The 21105-nt window shown below is 38.6% G+C and overlaps 1 protein-coding gene across 2 annotated transcripts in view; it reads left to right on the plus strand.

The window, feature by feature from the left end:
- Igf1 (insulin like growth factor 1) overlaps positions 1 to 18380 on the plus strand; it is a 68309-nt gene extending 49929 nt beyond the window's left edge. For both annotated transcript variants that reach the window (XM_027392556.2, XM_035451941.1), the window contains exons 3-4: positions 3558 to 3739; positions 18321 to 18380. In XM_027392556.2, the coding sequence (XP_027248357.1) occupies positions 3558 to 3739; positions 18321 to 18380 (242 nt within the window). The remainder of the gene's footprint in view (positions 1 to 3557; positions 3740 to 18320) is intronic.
- The last annotated feature ends 2725 nt before the right edge of the window (positions 18381 to 21105 follow it).

The following is a 21105-nucleotide window of genomic DNA, read 5'->3' on the forward strand; positions in this document are numbered from 1 at the left end:
AGACTTATATGAAGTAGTTGACAATAAAACCTAAAACTTTGACCTACAACTGTGGCTCCTCAATTGCTGAGAGATGATGATTGCTAAAATCAAGCCTATGGGACAGTTCAAGGGATTAACTAAGCTTTAAAAAGCAATAGGTAAACATTTGCTATACTCATAAATTCTGAATAAAGTATTATAAGTCCATTGTAGTTATTATGAATTGACAAAGAAAAACATCCCCGTAGAATTGGTAACTTGAGCTAACTGGTTCATGAAAAAATCCACATATATATTCCACTGCTCCCATAGCATTCAAAAAAGATGCAGATAGAAGATAAAGTCAAGCTCCTTAATGGAACATTACAGAAAAATTCCAACTGCTTCAAAATGCATCAGTCTGTAGACTGGAAAGCACAGTGACTTTTAGAACAAACTACATCAAACTCCAAGCTCTTCTGAGACATACAGCAAGCTAGGAACTGTGATGGTGTGCCATGCCATGCTTGGCTGTTGTGATGGTTACCATCTATTTCAGAAGATCAGATAGACCTGTAGTGGTCTCATGGCTCTTAAGAGTCACCAAGAAGGGTCATGTAGTACATGGAAATGCCTTTTGCTGTTCCAAAGATAATGGCTGGCATCTTCCCTTGAAGCAAGCATGGATGGAAGAATTAAGATTGAGAAGTGCTTGGAATAGAAACCTTAAATAGGTCTTAGAATCACCAATCCATCCCTCTCCATTTTCAATCCATAAGCCTGAGTTGTGAAAACAGTTGTATTTGAACTGGCCAAATTTGGAAGTTTCTAGAAGAACTACAATTCCACTCAAAAATATCAAATAACTATTCTATAACCAACAAGTAACTCTTTATGCATGCCCTTTAAGAAATGTGTGTATAAACAAAGGCCAGTCATTACCTGAAGATTACTATTGTGATAGGTACAGCACAGAGACAGGTTTCTTCTCTCCTTTTCCCTACCTGCAAAGAGAACCCAAATGTATCCATTAGTCTTAACTGACTATCCAGTTAGAAAACTATGTAGAAGTCCTTTCTGGATTACAAGAGCATGTACATCCATTTGTGTCTTTCCTCTAATTTCTAGTCCCAGGAAAAGATTATAAAAAAAAAAAAAACAAGAAAACAAAAGCACTGTTTACATTGTCCAGGGGACTAGCTGAGTTTCAACTTGCCACGGCCTGACTGGCAAGCAAAAGCCCTAAGTCCACTTCATGTTAGTCTTCCGCCAATGGCAAGTAAAAACCCAGCTGTCTGGTCCCTCCCCAAGCCCACAACCACAAGCAGCCCACAGGGTCTGCTGTGAGAGAGAGAGAGAGAGAGAGAGAGCAGAACTTACCAGAAAGACAGCAAATGAACCCTCACGAAGTTACTACCTCCAGCTGCCCTAAGAATAAACCTTCTTTATGTGAGGAAGCAGCAACAAGGTTCCTGTGCCAAGCATCAGGAAAACATTTGGGTTCTTAGAGGTTGCCATAAACAGTTGGCCTTTCTGTCAGTGAGGCAGCCAAACTAGTGTGATAGCAGGGCATTGCCATGGACCTGATGTCCCTCAATGAGGGAGTGGAAAATATGGATGAAAACTTTGACTTCCAGAACCCCATTATTTATGGTGTCATTATTTATGTGATTACAAGACTTTATTTAATGCCATGCCATCTTGGGTCAGGAATTAAGAATAAGCATATATCAGGTTGTTAATTGGATTCTTAAAGGTCAGTAATTAACAAATTTCTTTCATGAAGCCTAGATATCACAGGAGAGATCATAAATAGCTCACGTCCCAAAGGATGTAAGGGATATAAGACCAGATCAAAATTGTGTACGTTTGGTACACTACTGTATGGACAACATTTGATCTACAAAAGTTCTATAGTGACAAAAAGTGATGGTTTTGGTGCATGTTAAGTTCTATGTAAGCTTGTTTTACCTTGTAATTTCGAAAGTCAGTAAAAGTGTGGTCAAAAACCAGATCAAATCAAACCAAAGCCTAGCCAAGTAAAGAGGTCTAATTGATTTGTAAATAATCAAAAGAGGTTTGATATCAGTGTTCTTACTGGCATTTAGTTCCTTCTGTCCCAGTCCAATAGTTATACTGTAAGGAAACAGAACTGGTTGCTCCATGCTTTCTGAGGTGATTGTGCTCCTTTCCTTTCCCACTGCTATTGTAATCAGTTCTGAGTTTCTTAACTTCTGGATATGGTCAATGGCAACAACGGTTTATCATAGATCATTTAAGATCTTAGAAAAGAGACTCTGAGCACACAAATTAATATGCAGTTAAGATCTCTTCCTGTACCAGGTGCTGTACATTATTTTATTTAATACATTGTTTCAACTTAGCCTCAATTATGACAAGAAAGATGTTATGACCCATTGTACAAATAGATTGAGACCTACAGAGCTTAAGTGACTTTTTTGGAATTATACAAAAAAGCTCCATGAGGATATTGGGCTTTACAGCAAGTAGATCAGAGTTTAAATCCTGACTCCACCAATTACTACATGAGTGGCCTTGGGCCAGTCATTCAAACTCTGAGTCTGTTTTCCCATCAATAAAATAAGGATATATTTCTAGACTTCAAACTTTGCCTATATGCAATTTGATTTTACAATAGAAATAGTTGAGAAAAGAACAATTGAGCTGCCCTATGTTCAAAAACTGTACTCATTCACCAAGTCGTTAAGAAAACTTTTACTGGTAGTGGGTCCAAGATCTAACACTAATGCACAAACTGACATAGTGGAGCCCATTCTATATGGAGAGATACCTTGCCCAGCTAGACACAGGGGTGTGGGGGTGGAGAGGTACCTTGGTCCTGCCTCAACTAGATGATGGGACAGACATAGTAGACTTCCTATGGGAGGCTTTACCCTCTCTGAGGAGCAGATGGGAGGAAGGGGGAGTGGAGGGAGTGGGAAAAAAGGAGGGAGGGAGAACTGGTATTGGAATGTAAAAAATAAATTAATTTTTAAAAATGAGATAAACCTATTTTTCCAGCATCATGTATTAAATGGTGTTCTTGCTCGAATATTTGAGAAAATGGTCAACCTAAGTACCTTTAGTTGATCATTATATAGTATGTATGTGTTCCAAAGTATCATACTGTACCCTCGAAATATCTACAAATCATGTTGTCAATTTAACAACAACAAAAACAAAACAGTATGTTTACAAAATTTTTAAAAACTTGATATGTAATTTTGTTTTAACTAGCACTAAGGTCTCTCAACTAAGACAATAGGAAGAAAAGTGAAAAGACTGCATATAGACAAAATCCTTGAATATAGGTTGTTGAATACATAGGCAGAATCAACACAAATAAAAATACATAGTGAATGAATTCTTGCACATGAGTGTGGTATAACTCCAGCAAACATACTAGAATCTAAAGGAACATACTGGCTCAGACATTATTGGAGATACTTCAAGAAAAGGGGACATGTTGGAGAAGTATAGAGACTTGTTATGGGGAGAAGAGAGGCATCAGGACTAATGGAAGTCTGTGAACATAAGCAATTCTGTCTAACTCCAGGCTGCTCTGATTTTTGCAGACAAGCCCACAGGCTATGGCTCCAGCATTCGGAGGGCACCTCAGACAGGCATTGTAGATGAGTGCTGCTTCCGGAGCTGTGATCTGAGAAGACTGGAGATGTACTGTGCCCCCCTCAAGCCTACAAAATCGGCCCGCTCTATCCGTGCCCAGCGCCACACTGACATGCCCAAGACTCAAAAGGTAAGCCTGTGTGGATAGAATGCAGTCATTCTTGAGTGCTCTTTCATACAGGGGGCGGGGGATGGAAATTCTGTCCTATGTCTCCTAGATGACAGGTCCAATCCCACCAACAGAATGACTTATGGGTCCACCCTTCCAATTACTCTCTACTGCAAATTATCTTTTCAACTGCCCTGGACAATCTGACACTTGGAAAATGGTAGAAACAAGGACTAAACCTGTCAAAATTCAAGTTGCCCAATGAGGTCTCTTTGCCAAATAGCATACCAAGTCTCAGCTATCAATAAAATTGTGATGATGATAGTATTTACTGCAACAAGTTGTCAGAATTCAGTAAGTTAATAATATTCTAAGATGCACTCCATGTACAAGTGGATGCCTGCACCAAGTAACTGTTAGACAAGGATTAATATTTGCCATAACTGTATCTACTATGAAAATTTGTAAGTCCTGGAATTCTACAATGGTCCAAATATAGAAAAACTTGCTTCTAGGACCTCTTTGAAATTCACAGTGACAATTATAAATTAAAGAAAAAAAAAAACACTGACAATGGACATACTCTGTTTGGCTGTAGGAATACATAGATGTTTCTAACGATCAAGACACAAGGCATTCTTTGTCCAAGTATTTATTGTAAAGCAACCTCAGAAACACCATCTATATGATCAGAAACAGATAAAACATCCATGCATGTTGGCCACTTGACACACTTGTTAATGAATAAATGAATGACTAAACAAAATATCATAGCCTAAATAATAAATTGTAGTCCTTACAAGGAGAGTATAAAAGAAAAATAGGAAATGGGAAGGAAAGAACAATCCTCTCTTAGTTGTTATGAGGAGTTCTTCTGGGAAAAAAAAAGTGACCATGTATATTTTATCATTGAAACAAAACTAGCATTGTGCAGAAAGCACAGGATAAGAGACCTAAATGTTCACAATGACACTTTTCTATTTCCTGGTCCTAAACCACAGCTGAGGCTGAAGGAGGACCATGGTGCCTTAGGGGAGACATCACCCTCTGTGAGTCACCTCAAGGGATGCAAGGGGACTTGGTTGGTATGTACAGAACACAGTAGGTACAAGAAAGAATGTCAGGGTCTGAATGAAGGGCAAGAGGGTGTTTGTTCTTTCTAGTTGAAGAGAACATGGGTATAAGATACAAGGTCCAAAGCTCCGGAATGTCAGCTCTGGTGCCTGAGTTGCAGACTGCTCTCCAGCACCAAGGCTGGCTCCTTTTTCCTATTGAGCCCAGGCCTTCTGGGCAGACGCAAAGCCTTTCTTCAGCTCAAGAACCATCCATTCTCAATGCAATTATTTTTGTGATGTTTGCAGTCCCAGCCCCTATCTACAAACAAGAAAATGAAGCTTCAAAGGAGAAGGAAAGGTGAGCCAAAGACACAGCCTGGAGGGAAGGAGGGAGCAGAAGCAACTCAGCACATCAGAGCAGAGAAGGGAGAGCAGAGCTAGGAACTGTGACCACGGAGGCCAAAAGGGAAGTGACAGAGGCAAGGATGAGAAAGGAACAGACAGCACCTTAGAAAAACTACTGAGGAAAATGAAGAAAAATAGCCCCCACTGAGCTAGATAATGTCTATGATGGAAGTAAAAATAACCTACTACAAAATCTGGTAATTACACATGGAAAGAGTGGGAAAGGAAAATGTAAGACCTCAGAAAGTACAAAGTGACAAGAATGGAGCATCAAGAACAACCACAAAAACTTAAAAACATGCAACAAGATACACCCTTCTTCAAAAATAAATCAGAATAAAAACACACATAAAGATCACATCTTCTCATGCATCCTAAATTTTGTACAAATCTATTAGAGAAGAATTGCCCATGTAAATATATGTTCAGGATTAAATATTAACCCTAAATTTGCAGCAACATGTATTGTGTCATGGAAGTTCCCAGATTTCTTTCTGGATTTCATTGGTGACTCTCCTTCTTAGTTGGGCCAGGGTTTAGGCCAAAGAGCATCCAGTATTGACATAAAAGCCTGTGAGGTAACCTTTAGAAGGTCTCTGAACTTTTATTTTGTACTTTGGTATTAGACATTAAAGATGTATTAGTTTGCTATGGCTGCCATAACAAAGTACCACAGACTACAAAGTAAGTGGTTTAACCCACAGATACATTTTCCTCACAGCTCTAGAGAATAGAAGGCCACATTCAAGGTATCAGTCCCTTGGAGACATCCCTCCTGCGTCTCCACAATCTTCCCTCTGTACATATGCCAGTTTCCAAATATTTTGTTTTCATTAGGATATCAGTAAAACTGGATTGGGGCTCACCCTAATGATCTCATTTGAATTTCATGACCTCAATCAAGAATTGGGACCTTAAACATAAATTTTGGGGTGGAGCATAGCAGTTAGCTCATAATAAACATATCTGATATCAAATTATATAATTTGATTGTATATCCTAGAAAAAAACTTTTCAGCTGTCCATCTATCCATTCTCTGCCTTCCTGATTCCCTCTTTCTACACACACACACACACACACACACACACACACACAGAGAGAGAGAGAGAGAGAGAGAGAGAGAGAGATGTTGAGAGCTCAGATCCTATGAGCTTCTTCTTCATTAGAAAACCCCCTAGAACCATGCTATGTTAGCACTGGTAAAGGCCTTGGAAGCCATTTGATTCTGTCTCTTTGTTTTAAAGACCAGGAGATCTGGACATAGGTAGAAATGTACTTAGTTTCTAAGCTTCTTCTGGGCAGACAACACCACCTTATCAACATGAATCAAGTACCAAAGAAAGGGAAGGAGTAGAACTGGACATGGGAAGTCTCCCTTTAATTTGATATTTTTTCTGCCAGAAGAAAGGTTGTGAATATGAGCAACAGTGAGATTTTCTGAAGGTGAAGAAGATGTAATTCAACTCACAGAAAGTGGGTCTCAGTGACCTTTGTCCTTACTTCCCTTGATTTAATCAGTACAAGCAAGATCTTCATGGAAAAAACAAAAACAAAAATCTCAAGATTATCCAAATTGTGAATTGCCACTCTACGGGAGTGTAGAAGACAGTAGTACTCAGCCAAGCTCATCTTTGGGGTGATCAAATGACTGAAAGTCACAGCGAAAGATTTCATTTATATAACCTACAAGTCTTGGTATAAAGAAGCATTCTTTCTGCCTAGTCCTTTGTGTTCCTGGCATTTTTCTACTCCAGGAGCACCACTTTTCCATGGGTAAATGAAAATCTTGGATTCCTTCAATATTATAGAGATGTCCAGAGCACAAAATAGGACTAAAAAGTTCAGTCAGAAATATGTGTCAAAATCTCCAATGAAAGCTACCCTACTTCTGGTGTCATTGAAAATGGATGCTAGATTATCAGGAGATGCTCCATTCTGTTATGACAGCACACTTTGGAGCCAGCCTCAGGCAAGAGCTGATACTAATATCACATCAACTTAGCAGAGCCTTCAGACACAGACTGGTCTCCAAGAGACCACAGTTCAGCAAAAGAATTCAAAATTTATAAGCCTTGTCCAAGTAAAACTTAAATCACTAGGACTTTCTAGTTAAAATAAGTTCTCATAGCCCTAGACTGTATATTGGAATACATTTCTTTTTGAAATGGGTTCTAACCATGTAAAAACAATCCTTGACATGCCTACATGTCATTCCCATGTAATAGGAATCAGCAAAAAAAAAAAAAGCATGGTCCTTCCAACTCATTTTAGTAGTAACATCCAAGGACTTAGACATATATGCATGACATACAATACTGGGTGAGGGAAGGATGGATGGATGGATGGATGGATGGATGGATGGATGATGGGTATGTAGGTGAGTGGGTGGACAGGCAGATGGACAGACAGACAGATGAATGTTTGGATGGATAAATGGATGGTATTGGCAGACACACTATAATAGAAAAAGATAGGCCACAAAAGTAAGTAGAACTATTGAGACTAAATGATTCCTCCTTTTCTACTTAGGATAGTCAGGCAATCACAGAATAAATCAGGAAAGGCAGAAAAGGTTTGCTGAGATCTCACATATTTGAAATGTCCTCCTTTAGTTTAAATTGAAATTGCTCAAAGACTTAATGTGACAGTTTGTGATTAGCTAAATATTTCACAGTGATATCATTTATCCACTCAGGGTTCTCTTGAAGTAAGTGGAATATTAATCCTTATTTGCAATCCCCATATTTCAGCTTCCAGTAGTTCTGTTAAAGCAAAATGATAATTGTGTTTAAAACTGATTAAAATATACAAGGAATCATAATTCTGAGACAAATTGATTGAGGATCTATGACTCTAAATGTCTAAATGAGGCATAAAGCTTTCAAGTTGCAGGAACAGGCTAATATTATCATTAAGAACACAGAATACCACCAGACTTCCTCAATGCAAGTCTCTTTTCCTAGCCATGTACTCATGGGCAAATTGTCTAGCTCTTCTATGTCTCGGTTTCTTTGTCTCTCATTATGGTAACAACTGAATCTATCCCATACAGCTGCTGTGAGGACTTATTGAAAATTTATGTATTTGTGCATGTGTATACATGTGAATGTGTATGTGTATACTCAAAATAGTGCTTACATATAATAAGCACTATTGAAATACTAGCTAGTATCATTGTACTTCTGAACATTAGAACAATACAAGACTCTGTAACATGAAAAATAAAAGACCCAGAGACAGACATTGGAGTTCAAACTGAAGATCAGGAAAGCAAAGCAGCCAAGATACCTTACCTCTCAGCCAGAGAGTTCTTACCTCTAACAGGGCGGGGGCATTCCTATTCTCAACATGACTGGAGAATGAATGCCTGATACTGAGCCTTACTCCTGTCATATATACCTGCCTAATGCTGAGATTAAAGGTGTGTGATCCCAGGTGCAGAGATCATCTTTGTGTGAGCTGTTTCTCTTTAGGACTGGATCAGTCTTGTGTAGATCTGGGTGGTTTTGGACTCACAGAGATCCATCTACCTCTTAATCCTGATTCCCGGTACTAAAGGTGTATACCACCACCTCCTAGCTTCTGGCTGCTGGAATTAAAGGTGTGTATCACCACTGCCTGATTTCTATAGCTTGTGGCTGCCTTTACTTTCTGAATCCCCAGGCAAGCTTTAATAAATCATAAATAATATATCACTACAAGAGTCCATTGGAGTAGAAGTATCTCATATTGCCAATAATATCAAGTCAAAGTTTGACAACAGTTCTGTTGATGTGCATATTCTCCAACATATGACAGAGGAGGACTCAGTGATCTAAGATTCCACCCAGCTTGGAGAATACCTGATTCTGTGAATAATTAAAAATTAAATTGTTAGTGCAATTCTTCCACATGAAGAACTGTTAATATTTATTCCAGGGTCTTACAGTGAACTTTTCAGAAAACCATCATTTTTTTCTCAACCAGTTAAAATCAAATGTAATATGCGTTTTCCTTCCATGTTTCCTGGAGAATATTTAACTATAGCCTGGATTCTAGATCTTAATAGTTTAAAGTAAAACTTCCAAAATAAATAGAAATTTTGGCTATTTCCAGGCTCGCACACTTCCGTTTCTTGGGTTGCCAATCTAGTGCCTTTCTTTCCCCAGCATCTGGTCTTTAAAATGTCCTTTAAAACAAGCGGACTTCATACAGCCTTGGATTTGTGCTATTAAGATGTAAGCATTTGCAAAGGAGACAAAGAAATAGATCCCCCAAAGTAACCCCTCTGCTAGCATCTCCTCATCACCTCCCTTCATCTGACAGTAGGAAACAAGGCTTCCAAAGGTAACACAGCCTGCAAAGTGTTTGGGGCTATTGGAATTTATAAAGTGATATAAGAGCCTGTCTTTTTATTTGCCTGCTAGAAGGGAATCAAGCTTTCTTTGAAATATATAATAGATAACACAAAGTTAGTTTTTCAGTCAAAATAAAGTTGATAGCCTGAAATTAAAGTGAGGGCTTTTGAAAGCCCGGGAAAGGGTGACAGTTTTGGATGAAGCACAGTCCCTTTTTGTGAGCGTTAGAATATCCACTATAGAATTTCTTTTCTTAAATGTTACCTCAGAGCTGAAAGGCCAATTGTTGGTTCCTTTGACCTAAGAAAAGACACCTGCTGCTGCTTAGAGAAGATGTTTCAGGAGCCACTGAACATGCAAGGATGACACCAGCTTCCCTTTTCCAGGGGCCTGATTGAAATTAGAATTCTTCCCTGCTGCCCACATGTTTAGGAACCCATCTTTAAAGAGGGTTCTCAATGTCTTTTGGTCTCATCTAGCAACCAAGATATATAATTAAGAAATGTCAACTTAAGTTAACACTCCAGAAAACAGAATTGGATGCTGCAAATATTGGGGAACTGATGAAAGATATGGCATAATAGATCTATGAATCCATATCTGATACACAGCTCCTCTAAGAAAATTCCCACCATACCAGGCACACAGAAACAGCTCCTGTAGTCTACTGGATGAGTCACAAGAACTAAGAACCATTTTGTTTTGTTTTGTTTTGTTTTGTTTTGTTTTTGCAGGGGTGGAGAGGGGAGGTTCCCATCTTTATTAACCATTATGGTTATAGTTTTAGAAAGCATTAGTCAGGAGATTTTTTAAAATAGAGGGCTGATGGTTAGAAATAGGAATACTATATATGCTTGCAGCTGATTTTAATTCTAAATATGTTTGGTGGGAACTTGGAGGCTATAATTAGGTACAGTAAACAGTCTTGAAAGAAGAGAAAGAAGGTTGTATGTGTGTTCAAATGAGCACAAGTACATACATACATCTATGATACATGTGTTTGTGTACCTTCGTTTGACCTACTAGGGTTTGTGGTTAATGACTTTCCAAAATCATGGGTAAATACCAGGGTGAGATGCTTTCTCTCAGTGAATATAAATTCCTTTTTAAACATTACTTGTCATCCACAAAAATCTCAAGATTCCTTTGTCTTCTGGGAAAATTCTGGGATATAGTCCTAAAGTAAGTGTTATTCAGGGAATAAAGGGAACACTTCTGGAAGGGCAGAAGGAAGTTTTTTTATTATTATTATTTCATAGTATCTTTTAAGGAAGCAGGGACTTCAACCACTTCCCATCTGAGGCACATAATGAAATTGAAACTTGAGAAACTAGGTCCAACTCTAATTCTTGTCCCCACAGATGGGTCTATACATCCAGTCAATGCTCCTCCCATCATCCTGTTGCTCTCAGTCACTAGGATTGGCCACAACTTCCCCAGGCTTCTGCTGTCTCTTTCCCATTTCCTTTAAAAGATTTTAAAATTATGTCTATTCTGGGGAAGGGCATATGCCATGGCATGTATGTGGTGGTTGGAGAATAACTTGACAGAGTTGGTTCTCTCTTTCTACCATGACATTCCTGGGGATCAAACTCAGGTTGTTAGACTTGGCAGCAATTGTCTTCACCCAGTAAGTCATCTCTCCAGCCCCTATCTCTCCTTTCCTAGCCATAAGGTTCCAATGGCCTCTCCTCACTCTGGAATATCCACTTTCATTCTGTAACTGTCTGAGCATGATAGCAAATATTCTTATCCTTGTTAAAATGGCTCCAAACTTCTAAGGGAAAGACTAAGAAATTTTAAATCAAACTTAAACTGGCTGAATGGCCCTGACTTCTAAGCAAGGATTCATATGCCAAAAGTTTTTACAAAATTCTGTGTAAAGTCTAGAAATGTTCACACGAGGCTTTCTGTCTGGCCAACACCAAGAGGTTAAGTAATCAAAAAGCAACCAGCCCTGCCATCTGTGAAAATATGATGGGCTATTTTCACAGCTGTAGATAACAATTATGGCAGCACAAAAATTTCAAATAATTAAGAGCAAGAGTATGGCAGGTTGAGGCTAGGGAAAGATTCCTAATCATCTGACAATGGTGCACTTGGAAATGTGTGATGCTGATGTCATGGCAAGTCGTGTTTGAAGGTTTATGGAACATTGCAAGACAAGGAGACATGAAACTGTAAATGAAGCAATAAATGCATGGCATCTTTATTGTCCTTTAGTCAGAATTAGTTGCTAGGGTCACCATTAAATGCTCTGTTTGTCTCTGTGAATAATATTTGTATTCTTCAAAAGAATACAAGGCTAGAGGTAGAGGTACTTTGGCAACACAAATGATTCTAAAATTTTAAAACTGTTTGCATGAGCAACTCTTGTAGCTTGGTCTGCCTTGGAAAAGCACTGGCTGGCATTCCTGATGTTTACTTTTATATGCTGAAGGCTCCCATCAACCTCAGATGCAAATCACTTCAACCTGTCATAGTGTTATTTTGTTCATCCTAAAAGTTCTGGAGAGTCTTCCAAGCTTCCAAAATTTCTCCCAATTCAGTGGGAAGGAAAATTCAGAACACAGAGTTTAAATGTTCTGCCCAGATTTGTCACACACTCAAAGACCTGGGTGGAAGAGGGCAACACCCTTTCTTACTGACACTGTGAACTCATCACTGGTACATTGAACTGACACCAGAAGACTTTCTGGAGCCTCCCGTCTCTCAAGGACATCATGATACAAATTAGCATGCACACTAGCTCAATGTCAATATAACTCATATGCCAGCTGGAACAATGGTTTTGTGAAAGCATGAGGAAATATAACATCAGAACCAGTTTTCAGGTGAGAGGTACAAACACCAGTAAAATCACTGGAATCTGGTATTGCACTTTGGAAATGTCACATTTGAACCTTTCAGCAATTCCAAAAGCAACTCCCTTGGGGAACAATAGCATGATTAGGCTTATTTGTCATCACCACAATTAACATCATCATCATCATCATCACTGTTATTGTTATTAATCACAAATAAAAATAGCCAAACCACTTGTTCATAAAATTCATTTAAACAACCTTGAATCTGAGGGAGTTTACAACACCCTTCTAGACTGTTAAAGACAATATAAAAATAAATAATTTCTGCTGCCTAAGGAAAAAACCTTCAGTATTTTCTTCTTCATTTATTTCCCTCTAGCCTTTAAGCCATTAACCAGTGGTTTCTTACATCACAGTGAGATGCACTGGTGATCAATCAAGTGATTATCTGAAGAAGGAGAAGTTCTTAAATCAAGCTAATCTAGGAAAAATGGGAGGATGAACACAAGTTCCTTGACTCCTGAGCAATCCTAGGGACACATCATTCAATAAAAGAGAAAAGGAAAACTAGCTGAGGACATGCTATCCCAGCATTCAAGGGCACTCTGCAAATCCAGAAGGTAGCTCATTCTGTCTATAATCAGAAGAAAAGGGTAACATTCTATCATAGAAAGTGTTTTTGTAGTAGCTGGATAGTAATAATATATAATATTTATTCAACACTTATATGACAAGGGCTTTAGTGAATCATTTCCCTTAATCATCATAAGCCTACATGGTAAACACTATCATTTTTCCCACTGTAGAGATAAGAAAATTAACTGAGAAAGGCTAAATGTCTTGTCAAGGTCTTGCTCTCACATCTGGCTAAGTCAGGATATACACACAAGATGGGCCCCAACATGTTAACCAGGCACCTCACTACTTCTTCCATTTCTTAGGTCACATCTATTATGCCATAATAATCAGTGTAAGTTCTGAGACAGAAGAGAGTTCTGATATATTTTGATTTGGGAACCCAACAAGTGACTATGGAATGCTTATTGTTGATCTAAACTCTACCCCATGACTTCTGCAGAAAATTTAAAACAATGTAAAGAAAAAGACAAATTCACTATTGGCTTTCATTTCTCAAATATCCTGCTTGAGTTTAGGGAGGAGACAGAGGTAAAGAAATATGCCCCATTGTCTGGGGGGCTTCCATTTAAGTGGGGGAGACAAATACATGCAGAATTCACTCTGAAACATGTCATAGTTCCAACAAATGCAGGTGCAAATGAGATTGCACTCAAGCCAGTCTAGAATGATGTTGCTAAGAGTCAAGTTCACAAAATGGATCTAAACCAAGTGTCTTTGTCAATGAGTCTTCTTGCACATAGTAGAAGCCATCTCCCTATACTAAGTAAATGTACAGTCAATCAACAAACTTGATGAAGTAAGTGCTTTTACCCCATCCTTGTGCATCATAGAAGAGGAAACTGAGGCAAGAATAGTCAGTGATTATCCATAGTCATGTAACTCTTGTGAGTTGGGGCAGCTGGGACCAAAATTAGGCATGTAAGCCCATGGCCTAGGGGAGACAAATGAGCAAGATTTTATTAGGAGATACACCTATATTAAAGAAAAGAGGTCAGAGTCTGGTAGTTTGAGCAAATCATAAAAAAGCAGTGTTGTCTAATCCCAAGTGAAAAAGAGAGAGAAAGGATCTTGGGGAGAAATATCTGAGGATTATATAAGGTGTTAAGGACAGTGTAACAGCCACCAAGGAGTCTTTAAGACAAAGTGGCCACTAAAAATGTATGTGCTCCAAATTTGGGAATCCCCACTACACCCAGACTCAGCTTAAGTGAGGGGTCAGTCTGGAACAACAGGAATAGTCCAAACTGTTCCAAGGAAAAAGTCATGGGGAGGGAGAGATAGCCATTCCCATCACATTAAAGGCAAAAGAAGGTAGTTTTCAAAAAACAGCCAGAGTCTAGGCAAACTGACGTTGTGCCCCTTATGTCCACACATGTGCCTCTGTCTTAAAGCGTCAGCCACACACAACAGGAGCACAGGTCTCTCGAATTGTATGCTCTGTTCTTTGGTTTTAAAGTCATTATCCTATTGCACAGAATAGATCTCATGATACTCAGCTCAGCTGCCATCAAAGTGAGGCTGCTCTGAAGCTCTTAGAATTTGCACTTGGGATTCCTTGAAGTCAAAAGATGTCAAAACTGATATCAAGACATCTAAATCATCCTCCATAATGCCATGTGTCCCCAAGCCAACCAGAGAAAAAGAACTACAGCACATCCTTTTCAACAAGTGAAGGGTTGATGTCTGGGCCACCTCTCAATCATCCACTGTTCTTTTTTTTTTTTTTTTTCTATTTGCCTTTTTGTGGAAGAGGTCAATGCTATAAATAAGCTGCTAACAGTCTGTGTTGGCCATTATTTCCCCACTGTTCTTTACAGAATGCTAGACCTTCCCTAGACTATGCCCTACAATGCTTGACTTGTTTGCAGTGGGTGGAAGATGGAAACATGGTCTATTGAAAATATCAATACTTCCTTCCTGAAGTTTAAAGTGTCTATCATCTTTCTTTTATATTCTGACCCTTAGGCAAAAATCCCACCCCCTACAAACAGGCATGATGAAAATCAGAAGTAATGATATCCAAGGAGTTAGCCCTTGCTAACTGAAAATACTCTATTTCCAGAGCTCTATAAAAAAAAAATCATGAAAATGTGGCCTAGCTGACCTTGAGGTCAGGAAGGACACCTGCCCTCTTAGCTTGGAGTCCTTGTCCCATAAGGTTCTACCTTCATCAATGAAACAGCTTGGGAGGTGAACAACTGAGGACATGACGAACTACTGCCACTAGAAAGAGGTTTGGACTAGGTTCTGTTTTTACCTCCTGGTGTGGAAGATAGTAGACTAGCAGGCTAGCGGCAGATTCACAAAGAACCGCTACAAACCCAAAGCAGAGGTTCAGCTTAACTCTAAGAAATACTTGGGATTTTTTTAACCCTTTCAAAGCTTCAGATTGCTTAAGGTCAAATGGTCAAGATGCCAGTGAGCATCCTGAGGAGGACTGAGAATTAAATGAGAAAGCAAACAGAAGTGTATGAATTAACCCTTAGCACCTTATGCTCAAGTGACACCCTGTTAGTTCTCCTCTTAGTTCTCACAGCCTGTTCTATGCAGCCTGAAGAACATCACCAAACCTTAGCTAGCCTCAGCCTGGAAATGGATTGGATACAAATAAGGTCACCTTGCCAAAATGGATGTGAGGAGCCAGTGAGAGAACTTACTCAACCGTAAAGCCACAGCAGGTGTCAAGCAAGATTATTGTGATGTCTATTGTTATTAGCCTTTGATGATTTTGCCCTTACAAGGTCTATGGATGGCATTCCAGGGGAAAAAACTGTGGAAGAAAGCAAATGCCCTCTATTACAAATTAATCCCTTCCCCAGCTGATACCTTGATAATCTGGTTAGCCTTCCCTTCAGAAGGGCCAGTTTCTTCCATCAACCCCGGTGAGTTAGAAGATGGGCATTTTTGTAATAATCTTACCTTCTCTTGTGTCAATAGGAAATAATATTTACTCACTACTGTTTTTCTTTCAAAAAATCCATCTAGTTGCATGCTAGAAACAGTTTCAGCTGGTTTGTTTGTATTGGACAAGCTGCTGAAGTAAAAAGTTTTTGCTTGGCTGCATGTGAAACTGTTTCATAATCCATTAAGGAGTGCATTGAAGGTGGGCGCCAGCTCCAAGGACGGCTGCTCCTAACAGGCCTCCACCTGCAGCCTATTGTCAAGGGTAGCCAGCATAATCAAATTAAGACAATGAGCGAAGCAACAGATGCAACTGAGACCAAGTCCCTGAGTGCTTTTGTTCATCACTGTCATTGTCTGCAACAAAGAAATCACATGTGAGAGCCTGGGAAGAGAGCCAAATGCAAACCAGACACACAGCTGCTTTTAAATGGGTTCACTGAGCCTGTGTGCTTGGGAAGCATGCTACTTAGAGCAGTGGTGGGTGAGTTTCAGCCCATAGCTCTGCTGAATGCTGAGGCAGACCCACAAGAAAACCACCAGGGGACACTTCTGCTCAACCTCACCCTGTCTACCTTCTGCTTTCAGAGAAAAGAAAAAGAACCAGAAGACAAAGATCTATCTGTAAGATGGTTGATCTAACCCCACGCTCCCCTTTTAGTTGCTGTACAACCTTCATGCACTTATAGACTATACAGAAAATACCTGAATGTGTTCTTTCCCAAATTTGTAACTCAGCTTGATTCAAGCGATCATGGGATTTCTTTCATTGTTACCAGTTCATCCTTGAATTATTTTAGCATGTGCATTTTAGACTCACTGTTCTTTATTTCTAATCTAGTGTTCATATTAAATAGGAAAAAAGTATAATTCAAGTTAGGATACTTCCCTATTAATTAATTTGGTTAATAGTTTCATAGAATAGTGCTGTTGACATTTACAGCTATTTGAAGCATGTGGTGAGATGAAGCTAATGGGTCCACACATAGCTTCAGATGGTTTGGGGACTTTAATGATCCCACTCCTGCCACAGATGACTTCCTTTCATTTGTTTAGCAAACGACTAGAAGACAAAGATCGAGGAGCAGAAGTTCACTGGTAGATTAATGGCTAATGCTTTACCCAGCAATCAAAGTGTGTTAACTGAACTTTCCAAGAGCTATATGTTCTAAAAAGGGAAAGTTTCAATATTTTAAACTGGCATTTCATGATCCTCAACTCAAGACCCACTTTCTTCTGCCTGATTCTTTTATGATAGGCATGGACCTATTATTTTAAAGAGTATTTTTTACATGATGATACCATGTTCAATGAAAAACACTCTGTTTCAATAAAAAGTATGGCAGTTCTACAGGTGCACCCACATACACATCTCCATGCACACACATACACTACACACACATACACACATGAATACAAAGATGACATGGTAAAGAGAGAATTAGTAACAACATCTAATACTTGTCTTATTAATAGTATTACAGTATTAATAACCATGTTGATTATTATGCTTACAGTCAAGAAAGGGGCTTTCATGAATGTTAACTCCTCAATCTTATAAAGTAGATACTATCATTCTGTTTTATGGATGAAGAAAATATTACTTGCACACTTGACTGGCAGATAGAAGAGGGTAGGATTTAAGCTCAGTTCAGGGTGTTGTGATTTTTACCTGACTTCCCAATCTTCTGCTTCAAAAGTACCACCTCTCCTCATAGGGGAAAATGAGCAAAAACTAAAAGCAACATCTCCATTTTATAAACCAATAATGTAAAATAAGCTGTAACAAGACAGCAGAGGTAACCCAGATGAGTATGGGGTTTTTGTTGCTATTGTTGTTTGGCTCTGTTTTGCTTTGTTTTGTTTTGGTCACTGGGGGAAAAATACACTTGCAGTCAGAAGGCTACCTTCCTGTGATTGAACATGGGACAGAGGCAGAAACATGGAGAAAGTGGCATCTTTGTGTAATTATAAAGCCATGGTACCTATTCCATGGAAGCTCATAGAGATAAGTATTAAATAAAGGCCTGTCCATCTTCATGCCTCTCAAAGATTTCAAGACTCAAACCCTATTTTAGCTTTACTGGTGAGGCATAAAATAAAAAAGGATGAAACCCAGTGTTAAAAATAGCTGGGCACAGTACCCAGGAAGAATCAGATTAGTCTCCTATAGCACTAGAACAAAGGGAAAGGGGCTCTAAGTTACAGGAATTTATTATACATCTTATAAAGATCTGTAAGAGAGTGTTAAAGTTACATAAGTAAAGAAATAATGAGTCCTTAAAGGCTTTGAAATACTATTCACTGTTTTGGTCATTGCACGTTGCATGTGTGAATCAAGTTAATTAACAATCACATAGTGACGAATAAGCACAAGGGATGAATGAATTGTTTAAAGACATTAATGGCTCTATAAACCACAACAAATTAATGGGACCTTTTCTCCCTTGCTTGTAGGAAGTGCATTTGAAGAACGCAAGTAGAGGGAGTACGGGAAACAAGAACTATAGGATGTAGGAAGAACCTACCAAGAAGCAGAAACCGATGGGTCACCGCAGGATCCTTTGATCTACATCAACAACCTGCAAACATTGGAACACCTACCAAAAAATAACAATAAGATGAATAACATTTCAAAAATGGGCATTTTCCCCAATGAAATACACAAGTAAACATTACAACATGGTCTTTAGGAGTGTTTGTTAAAAAAAAAAAAACAAAAAAACAAAAAACTTTGCACCTTGCAAAAGTGATCCTGGAGTGAGTAGATTGCTTTTGATCCTTTATCAATACGTTCTATAGAGAAAAAGTATATATATAATTATATCTCCTAATCTCTGCCTCTCAAGAGCCGGAAATGCATGGGTGTTGTATAGATCCAGTTGCACTAAATTCCCCTCTGAATTTTGGCTGCTGAAGCCAGTCATTCAGCAACTGTGTATAAGTGGTTTATGAATTACTCTCTTATTTTTACTTTTCCCCACATAGCTCAAGCTGCTTGTTTTACAGAGTTTAATAATCTTGTCTATCTCTATTAGCCCTACCCTTTCCTAACATATGTATTTGTTGAATTTGGCCTCCTCAAAAGCAATAGCAAGTAAGTAGTCAACTGGCCCACCAAGTTTTAACCCATCTGATTCCATCTGTGGCATCTGTACCAAATATAAGTTGGATGCATTTATTTTAGACACAAAGCTTTATTTTTCCACATCACGTTACAAGAAAAAAATAGGATGACAATAACTGTAACTTTGAGGCCAATCATTTTTAGGTGTGTGTTTGAAACATAGAACGTCTCTTTGACTCTTGATGGTTCCTTCAAATGATAAGTTAGTATGTAACCTAAATAGTAATTTCTCTCTTTTTATTTTTTCCATATAGAGCACTATGTAAATTTAGCATATCAATAATACAGGATATATCAAACAGTATGTAAAACTCTGTTGTTGTTGTTTTTTAGTACAATGGTGCTATTTTGTAGTTTGTTATATGAAAGAATCTGGTCAAAACGGTAAAAGGTGAAAGCAAAGCAAAAACGAAAGCCTGGAGCCTAAGATGACAAAATTAGGAAGGGAACTGAAAAAAAAAATCCATCCTCTTGGGAGATGCAAATGCCTCCCCAGCTATGCCTTCCAAGAGGAGTTTAAGATACAAAGTCCACTAAGACACACACATACTTGGTGAGTCCAGAGAGGATACTATGGAGTAGGAAAGCAAGAGGCTAGGGATTTTAGGAGCCCTGGTTCCTTTTTTTTATCACCAATGTCATAAGTATTTGCAACATCTGCCACAGGGACTCACCACTGTGTGACCTTGGTCAAGTCACTCCTCCTCTCGGTGCCTCAGTTTCCTCATCTGAAAAATGGGGGCAATATGTCATCTACCTACCTCAAAGGGGTGGTATGAATATTAAACAGATAGATCTTCAGATTTTTCCTCTGGGTTTCCAGGTGGGTGCAACATCAGAACCCTTGGATTACTGGGATACGAGGAATTCTGTAAATAACCCATTGACAATGTAGTTCCAAGGATTATTTGTCAATCACTGAGATGTTAATATGATATCCAAGTTCTAATTGGTGAAGCTCTAACTAGTGAAGAGCTAATGACTCCATCTCTCCAACACACCACAAAGTAAGAGGAATTTGGTTTATAATTTGATTTTATTTCTGCATTGAACTTAGGAACATAAAGAAAAGTGAAAGGAAAGAAAAGGGGAGAAAGAGAAAGATCCTTGACAATTAAAGTGTATTCCATTTATTCACTCTCATTAATCCTTCCAGGTACTTAGTATTTAGGAATAATACTAATATTATCAATGATAATCTACTCAGTTGGAAAAATACATTTCCTTCCCTTTAGCATATTAAAAAGACCTTAATATTCTTAAGTTTTGAAATAATATCTATTAAGAATCACAAGTTACTTTAGTGGATATAGTCTTATGCCCTTGCTTGTGTACACACGTACTTGCTTTATTTTGTGAAAATTGTGAAGCCAGAATTGCTACTTGAGAGGCAAAAATTTTCCTTCTCAATCCCAAGATTCTCCCTATCATCCGCATAGAAGGAAGAATCCACCTTCCTGCAGATGTGTTGGATACATTTAACTGGGTGTTGATTACCAAAAACAGTCTAGAATGTTCCCTATTTTGTGCAGAAAGATTGTCTCCCTCCTTAGAACAAAAATAATCCAGATAATGTTACTATCTGTAGCTTTGCTCTCTTGCAGATTTCCTTAATATTCTTATAAAATACATAAGAAAAACAAAAGAGACATTTTTCATATTCCTCCCACTGGCCTGCCTCAAGAGTCTCTGAATAAATGCAGAGTGCCCTGCTCAGGAAAGCTTTGAGAATGACCCGCTGGGCTGAGCATGCCTAAGTACCACATAGAGATGTAAATAGGTCAGTTTTGCCATTATCTATTTCCCAGAAGTGTGGTAGGAAAAGTTGGACCCTCCCACACCCAGGGTGGCACTTCTAACATCAGTTCTTGTTTCCAGAGTGTAGCTTTTAAAATTGGGGATCCCAAAACCCTTATAGTTAGTCTTCTACAGGTCTGTGGGGTTCCTGCCATTGTCGGATATGGAGATTCCAAGAGTCTGTCACATACACTCAGTCAAGAATTCTCTCAATGAGGAAAAGTTAAATATGAAATCCTTTGTCCAATACATAATTCTCTCCAACTGGACCAGAAGCCAACTTGTAAAATTAATAACACTCACATATCATTATACTCT

The sequence above is a fragment of the Cricetulus griseus genome (assembly GCF_003668045.3).
Source record: "Cricetulus griseus strain 17A/GY chromosome 1 unlocalized genomic scaffold, alternate assembly CriGri-PICRH-1.0 chr1_0, whole genome shotgun sequence".
In the NCBI taxonomy this organism is placed as follows: Eukaryota; Metazoa; Chordata; class Mammalia; order Rodentia; family Cricetidae; genus Cricetulus; species Cricetulus griseus.